At 40.5% G+C, this 8,398-nt stretch overlaps 2 protein-coding genes across 2 annotated transcripts in view; both read left to right on the forward strand.

Annotated features, from left to right (window-relative positions):
- Positions 1 to 8,126, forward strand: part of LOC106901565 — a 12,717-nt gene extending 4,591 nt beyond the window's left edge. The window contains exons 4-6 of the mRNA XM_014964412.1: positions 4,400 to 4,452; positions 6,421 to 6,567; positions 7,786 to 8,126. Of these exons, the coding sequence (XP_014819898.1) occupies positions 4,400 to 4,452; positions 6,421 to 6,567; positions 7,786 to 7,911 (326 nt within the window). The 3' untranslated portion in view covers positions 7,912 to 8,126. The remainder of the gene's footprint in view (positions 1 to 4,399; positions 4,453 to 6,420; positions 6,568 to 7,785) is intronic.
- Positions 8,127 to 8,239: 113 nt separating this feature from the next.
- Positions 8,240 to 8,398, forward strand: part of LOC106901559 (nuclear nucleic acid-binding protein C1D) — an 11,186-nt gene continuing 11,027 nt past the window's right edge. The window contains exon 1 of the mRNA XM_014964404.1: positions 8,240 to 8,344. The gene's annotated coding sequence lies outside the window, so the exon portion shown is untranslated. The remainder of the gene's footprint in view (positions 8,345 to 8,398) is intronic.

Consider the following 8,398-nt stretch of genomic DNA (forward strand, 5'->3'; position numbering starts at 1 on the left):
TCCAGACGGGTCTGACCTCTTCCTCCTTCCCTTCCTCCCTCCCCCGGGTGGCGGTGGTGGGCCTGGGACACGGCCGTGGCTACGGCGGCCCGTCCGTGGGGTGGGAGTTGGTGTCCACGCAGTCACATCTCCGTGGGGAGGGGAAGAGGGAAGTGGGGAGTTGTGACCAAACGCATTCGGGAAGTCAGGTCAGATGCTGAAGCCCCTAAAGGGTGGGTAAGGTGTCACAAAGAGGTGTTAGAACAGGAGATTTTGGTTAAAACCCGTCGGGAAAGCCGGAGTTTGCACACACGTCGCTGTTCTAAACGGTAGAGAGAGAGGTACTGCATGAAGTAGCAAATTTGGCAGCAAATTTTAGAAGACGTAGTAGTCTCCAGGGTTTAGAGCATACAGGAGCTATAGACTGGAAGCAGGTTATTTCCTATCTGCTATAAATTTGGTAGGACAGAGGTATTCAGTATTGATTGCTGTGACAAAAACCCACTGGAGTGTGGAGATACTGAGTTTCATCCACTCTGATGATGTGTAAATTGTTTTATGCAAGGAGACAGTATTTTGCTGTACAAGAAGTTCTTGCTAGGTTCAGTGCAACCAAAAGTATGTGTTTTAAAGACCAGTTTAGATGTAAAAATTTAACATCACTATAAAGCCCTAGTCTTGAACTGAGCTGCGGTAGCACAGTCTGAGTGTGAGAGCTTTCATGAAAACCTCTAAGAAGTGTTCTGGATATTCCTAGAGAAAGCTGGTTTTGTGATTGTCCTTTCTGATGGGTTTACTGACAGGCTGGAGCTGAACAAGAGTGAGAGTATATTGGATTTGTTCAGAAAAGGAAACAGCTCTCACCAAAGATGTGGAATCCGGGACAGCTGATGGCAGAGAATAGAAATGTTTTACGAATCATGTAGATTTGAGTTTATGGTTGACTCCAGAGTTGGTTTGTGTGGATATAGATGGGGCTGCAGTGAATGAGAGTTGTTGAAGTCAAGATAAGATACCCATTTTCTAATGTGATATCCCCCATGGGCTGAAGTCTAATTGAGCCTCAAAAATATTACTTCCTCTTTTTAAACTTTAATCTTCTTTTAAGATAGATCAGAATAAACCTTGCAAATCCTCTAGAGGCTGAAGAGACTTAATCTCAGAGGCCCTAGTGGCTGTGAGCTGTTTTGTAGGGTTCTTCTGTGTAGGTTGAAATGCTGACTGGAGCCCAGCTTTGAAGGCAGGGTTAAAAATGATTGCTCGGCTGTTGCCCTGTTGTAATACAGTGCAAATTGTGCATTGGGCTCAACTTGGGGTATTTTTCAGGGGATCAAGATAAGCTCGTTGGTGCATAGTTGGTATTTCATGGTAGGCTTAATTACTTCTGCAATGGAAGCCTTTCTTGCAAACGAGATTGTGAGTTGGCGTTGCAAGAGCACTCTGACTAATTGCACTAGATGTGCTCTCCAGCTGCCCCAAGCTGGCTTGAAAGGCAGAAGCAGCAAACCAGATCTGTGGACACAGTGATGACTAGTGGGTAACTAATTATTATGCATGCAATAATGCTGAGGAGCATCTGCCACCCATTAGAGCCTATCGTACTTAGAGCTTTGCAAACGTGGAATAAAGCTGCTTTCTCTGCCCAAAATATGTTTGTGATCAAAGAACTTAGTCATCTTTGGTAGCTTTAAATTTATGATGGTTGTTCCTTGTTCTGTTGCCCTGTAGCCACAGCAGTGAAGCAGGGGACACAGAGCAGAAGGGACAAGCTGCAAGTCAAAACTCATGAGAGGGAGGACAGTCTCAGTTTTAGGAGCTGACAGAGATGGTTTGTCATATTGATGTTGCTAATGCATTTGTTTCGAATTTAAGAGCATTTTTATATGCCCTGACCAAAAGGTTTTGGGTTTGTTTCGGTTTTCTCTATATAACCTGGAAATATCTATGGAAAGAAGAAAAGTTTAATCTGTTGTTAGATGAACAACCTGAAAAAAATGATGTGAGCTCAGTATGAAGACAAGGCCTCGTAGTGCTTAAGAAATAGGTAAGAATTAACATGTAGCATGAAGTGAGTTGCAATATTAAGCAGGATGAAGGATACCGCATTACTTTTGTGTCTTCTGTTTGGATGTTAAAAAATATTCCAAATACACTATTTTTATCCCAAACTTGGCAGTTTTAATTCAAGTGGAAAACCTTGCGCATAACACTAATATTGAGCATTTTAAAATTATTTTGAAGTTTCCTATTGATGCATTGATATATACATGTAGCTTCCATTGCTTTCACCATTCATAGAGGTACCCAGGGCCTAATTAGAGTTTATGTATTTCATTATGACAGAGTTTTGTTGCGAGGGTGGGCAGGAAGGGAGGTTTGGTTTTGCTTTTTAAGCCAGCTGGCAATTACTTTCTAAGCCTTGTGTTAAACCACCAGATATATTCAAAGATTATTCATAAAAGCCACCTGCAAATCGTCTGTGGTTTCCCTTTTTCCTTTTCTTACCTTTGTAAACCAGGCAGGGGTGTGTTTTTCTTGAAGGGTGTCTGGCGAGTTCTTCTCTTTGTTCTCCTGAAAGATAAATGTGAAGATGGACAATTTTGCTACTTGTAATTTTGCAATACTTTGTATTTTGTTTACTTAAGCTTCCTTAATACAGAGTTTAACTGAGTTGGATCTTAGATCACTAGCCCATTAGCACTATGGCAAACTGCTTATGGTTGTCACCAGTTTAGTCTTTTTTTATACAGTCTGCATAAGATGAGGTATTTTCTCTTGCTTTCTCTCCATATTTGTGTCTTTTCTGTGGTTCGTAGTATTTCCCTCTCTTTCCCTTTTTGCAGGTTGAATGTATTATTTGCTGATTGATACTATGTTGACTGGAGAGAAAACAAGGTGCTCTGTGTTTTCTAAGCGGAAGTTTACATAAATTTAGTTATGTTTCTGAATAAATGATAATTTATTCAGATTTTTTTCAGAAATTTCAGAATATTCAGAAATTTTCCATGTGTGAAAACTCGTAACACAGTTTTTGATCAGATTTAAATGCAATGGCTAAGTTTTCTCATGGTAATGGTTTACTTTTATGTTTTGTATTCTTCCTCAAATTTATTTTTCTTTGATGCTTTTTTCCCAAAGACCACACGGTAGTTTTTCAGCTCAGGGTTAAAAGGGAAAGCTGTTCCCTTTGTTCCCTAGATTAATGTTATGAAGTCATACCACATTTTTCATCACTATTTGTTTGCCTCAGTGTCCTTAATCAAAGTATGTTTATAGGTTGCAAACTCTCCTTTGCATTCTCAAAATTAAAGATCTTACAAAGTATTACTATCATGCACACAACCATAGATTGTGTTCATAAGGATTATTGCTTGATAATGAAAACGCTGTCTTACCCTTATTTCCTTTAGACTTCCAAATTATCCACATGCTTACCCAGCAAGTTATTTTCATAACTTCTCTTAACTGAATATTTTTACTGTCCTTAATTTTTTTTTTTTTATCAGAATCTTCGTGCCAAATAAAATTTGGCTGCAAATCAGCAAATCCAACAGAGAAAACCCTCATAGTAAACATCAAATTCAGGGACTGAATTAAATTTCTACTTGTTCAAAATATAGAGAGAAAGACTTGGAAAGCTTGGAGGAAAATTTTGTTTGCGGTTTAGTAACTGAAACACAACTATTGAGGGCAGTGTGGCTTTTAGGTATGTTTGGAGAGTCACTGATGTGGTCTCAGTTCCCTCCATCCTTGGCTTTGTCGTTCTGCAGGTGGGACTGTGCAGTCTGTGTGTTGATTTTGGCAGGAACAACTTTGTGGAGTTTCCGATGTACATGTTTTCTAATGTAGTGTAAGTTTGTTCTTGTTGATTTAATGTTATCCAAACTATTTTAGGCTGTTGACTGCTGCCTTATTGTTGGCATGTGCCAGCACTGCAACGGATCCCGCCTGGAGATTAGTAACGCTGAAACAACAGTTTAATGAAAAGAGATCGATCCCTATGCGGCAGGAGTAGGATCTTGCTCGTTCCTGTTGAACAGAAAACACAAGTTCAATGAATTCTCCCCCCTCCGCCTTGTTCCATTGAAGACTAATGCAATTTTTTCCCTTTCCTTGCTAATTGACAGTGCCAAGTAAATACTTGTGATACAAGGGCAAACTTAATTCTTTCTGGTTCGTGAGAGAGCAATCGTAGAAAAATACATTCTAGACTGTATGTGTTCTTTCCTTCCATCCTCCTGTTCTTTCTCTGTCTCATTCTTTAGGTCTAGCCTGAGACATTGGAAAGATTATCATATATGCTCTAGTGACTTTATCCTTGCAACTGCTGCAAAACAGCTTGAGGTAGTTTTGATTGGTAACACATTGCTGCTACAGGTGTTTGTCAGTGGTTGGTTTTGGTTTTTTTTTGTTCTTGCAGTTGCTACTGCTGGATGCCCTGATAAAGAGAGAGAGAAAAGTTGGAATTTATCGGTATGTTCATGCATGTCCATCAAATTAAGACCATAGCAGATTAAGTACTGTAGTGATGGTAAACTCTGTAGATGATTGTTGGATTGGATTACACCTCTCGCCCTGCATGTGTAAATGTAGACTGACAGATACGTTCTAACCGGGCTTAAACGTATTAAGAGCTGGGAAAATCTAGTGTCTTCTGTAGCTTTGAGTATTTTCTGTGCTGTACTATATGACTAGAAGTTAACAACAAACATTGTTGCTGGACTCTTCTAATCAACCCAACAAGGGTGATTAAAATGCAGGTGGTCAGGACAGAATGAAACACAAACACTACTATCCTAAATGGCAGAAATAATTGTAGTGGTATTTTGCCTTTCTGTGGGCAGCACCTTGTAGGTCCAGCTCAGCTTTCTTGCCTCGGTCTGCTGCAGCTTACCAAAATAGTATTTACCCATGTGAGCTACATGCTGGGGTAGGTTGGGGGACCATCAACATACCATGGTTAGCGTTGTGATTCTGTACTCAATCTGAAAAACAGCTCTGACCAGGATGAAAAGTCATGCAGCTGAGTAGGATAATAATTCTAAACTATGTAAACGCCAACAGTGAAATTGGGCTTGTTAACTGGCCGGTCGTATTTCCGGAATCATACTGGTTTCGGTTAAAAACTGGAGTTGCAGACAAACTTGAATAGCTCTGCACTATTTTCTTCCCAATCTGCCTCGTGTTTGACCTCCAGGAGACAAGATAAATAAAAAGAAACCTCTCTCACCCACACCACGCTCTTGCCAGGAAAAGGGAAAGATCAAATCTTTACCTAAAATAAACTCCAGTGATGTGACAGCTGTTTGCTGTTTCCTTGCTGTTTGCGCTGGCTTTGTGGCTTGGTGTTTGTAGATGGAAGTTTCAGAGGGCAGTTTCTCCAATTTACTTTTCCACCCTCTGTACTCAGTGGCTGGGTAGTGGCATTATTACACTCATACTAAGTAGGACGGACTGTAGTGGTCCCAGGTGCTCTCACTGTTCTTGATGCAGTTAAGACAACGGGCAGAAAAGTTATGTATTTCTTCTCTTCTATCCTTATAACGTCCCGAAAGTTGTTGCTCAGTCGGAAGTTGTAGAAAATAACCTGGCTTTAAGTAACATTAACTCCCCAAGATAATATGTGATTGATGATTTGAGATGAATTAAAGATACCGATTGTAAGCCAGCTGCCAGATGGCTTGGCAGTAGCCGTGCTGTGTAACCGTGAATGTTGGGATCAAAAAAGGGAGAGCTCTGGGATTTTTCACATCCTTGCTTATCTCACAGTCGCTCTGCATAGATACGTCTACAAGATTTCCAGAGTATTCTGAAATCCCAAAATCAACTCAGCTTCGTTACTGGTAGACTTATACTGCAGATTATAATACCCCGTAGAGACTTCAGAAAACTGGATAGAGGGTTCACAAGAACAATTCCTTGGACCTAGTCCTAAATTCAGCGTTGGAAGATGTAACTGACCCTGACATAACTGATGCTGCATAACCGCTTTAAAGCTGAAGTAATGTCTGTTCCTAAGACAGGCTGCAGCCATATCCCCATTTTCTTTTTTTCCAGTGTCCTGCCTGTTGCTTGGTGTAGCTCTTTATATGCTGTGATTTATAGAGCACTTCTTTTAAACAAGCAAATAATTTCTTTCTATCACAGACCATAAAAGCTAAATGCTGGTTTGGGACTGTTATAAGAATAGGTACTACAGTCATGTCATTTGTAATGCTCCTTCATGCCATTTTGCACAGCAGTTAGGAGATATCTCTGAAATTAAAATTATAGGACCTTTAACTGTGTCACTGTTGACATCACCTGCTAGAAATCTTCAGAAGCAGGCATTTCTTATAATGTTGAATGAATGAATGCTAATGCTCTGTATTGTAAAATACAGTCTTTTGACTCTGTAGGGACTTAATGAAAAGGATTATTAGTTTTGTTTCCTCTTTTCAGATGGAAATGTCAGAAGATGATATTAATACAGAAGAATACCCCACAGAAATCCATGATTATCTTGCAGCATTTGAAAAATCTCTTGGTTCTGTAGATGAGATGCTGAAGACAATGATGTCAGTTTCCAGGAGTGAGCTTCTCCAAAAGGTAAATAATCTTCCTTTTGACAACCTTTTTGCTATTAATGCAAGAATACCTGGGAACCTGAACTGAAATAAAAGGGACTATGAGGCTGGCCACTGCACAGAGAACTAACAAATATGACGCTTCCTACCCTTGATACCTAATATTTGAAATTCTTCTATTTCTAAGATACCCAGACAGTCTTACAAACAAAGCAACGAAATATATGCTCTTCCAAGCTGAAAAGTTATGATTCTACCAGTGAGTCATTCAGGTAGAGGACACTCTAGCTTATTCCTGACCTTCCTGAAAGTGCATGCTGAGTGGTCTTTCATAACAGAGAGGTCATTCACGTTTTTGTCTGAAACCTTTTCACAACGAACTATACCCAGAACAAACTATACCCACGACTTGCTATACCCAGAGGATGTAAAGGTGAAGTGAAAGCAGTGAGAACTGATCTGATTCTAGAAGTCTAGGCTTGCAGAACCCGATGCTTGAAAACCTGAGCTGTCTCCTCCAGCTGTGTTACAAGCACAAGTCTGTAAAATGTGGGGTTTTTTCAGGGCATTAAGACAGAGCAAGGTACTGCCTGAAGACTTCACACAAGCCTCTTTATCTTTTAACATTTAAAGCCTAACACGTACTTCCTTTCTTTAGGGCAAGAAAAAGCCAGCACATGAGGGAACTTTCTTTATCCTCTGAGGATTTCTAACACAAATAAATTATGAAGAAAACAGTCTTGACAACCCTGATCTTTTGACAGTATCCATGTTAGAACTAGTGAGCTGTACAATGATGTTATCAGAGTTTCTGGAAATCCTATAGGACTAAAATAATAAATTGACTTTGACAGTCGAGGAAAAAAAACCCCTCATTACCTTTATTCTTCCTTTGCTTTACAGCCCTAAGTATTCCAGCATGCGTTGTGCACACAGTCTGCCATGTGTAGTGTTAATATTCATTGATTGTCTGTGGCACACTGTAGTCACCTTAGAGCTTCTGCGATCTTAAGACCTTTTTTTTTTGCCATGAATACTTGCAGAGGAGAGAATGGTTCTGTGACAGCAGGGAAACAGGCATAGCCATGGTCTCAGTGAACTTGCAGTGCAAAAATGTGCTCACTCAGTGTGTATTTTTTTACGAATACATTCACAATTATAAAATGTGCCTATCACTAAAATCTTAAGTGCTTAAAACTGTACAAATGTAGTGTGTTTTGTTTTTTTTTTTTCATTCTAGTTGGAGCCTCTTGAGCAAGCAAAGATGGATTTGGTTTCAGTGTACACATTAAATTCCATGTTCTGGGGTAAGTATGTGGTAGGAGGAAAACGTAGTATTTATGATTGCCATTTGAACACCTTGTAGACAGCTGCAACCATTAAATAATCGTATTTCATAGCCAAATAATTAGAAACTTGTAATTACCCTGAGGACCCAGATTATTGCCATCTGTAAGATAAATGATGTTGAAACTCCAAAGCAAAAATTGATATTTACAAAGCTGACTTTGTACATGTGTGAGAGTGTTTCTTTCTGGTTTTTTCTGTCCTTTTCTGTTCAGCCTTTTCTGTCTTTTTAACTGAAAGCTAGATTTTTTTTTTCTAACTGCAATATTTGACGGTCATCCTATTGTCACCGGTACCAAGGGGTCCCCAGACGCTGTTACCCGCCGGGAGGCGACAAGCTCCGCCCACCCAGGTCACACGTGTGCGGCCACGCCCGCCCAACCGTCCTGACGTCACCGCTGCGCGCCGCAGGAGGCCCCGCCCCCTCGTCGCTTTTCCCCGGCCGCCCGGAGGTAAGAGCGGCTCCTCCCGTCTCTCCCCGTGTCCTCATCCCACGCGTGGGGGCT

The sequence above is a fragment of the Calidris pugnax genome, unplaced genomic scaffold, assembly GCF_001431845.1.
Source record: "Calidris pugnax isolate Ruff unplaced genomic scaffold, ASM143184v1 scaffold219, whole genome shotgun sequence".
NCBI lineage: Eukaryota > Metazoa > Chordata > Aves > Charadriiformes > Scolopacidae > Calidris > Calidris pugnax.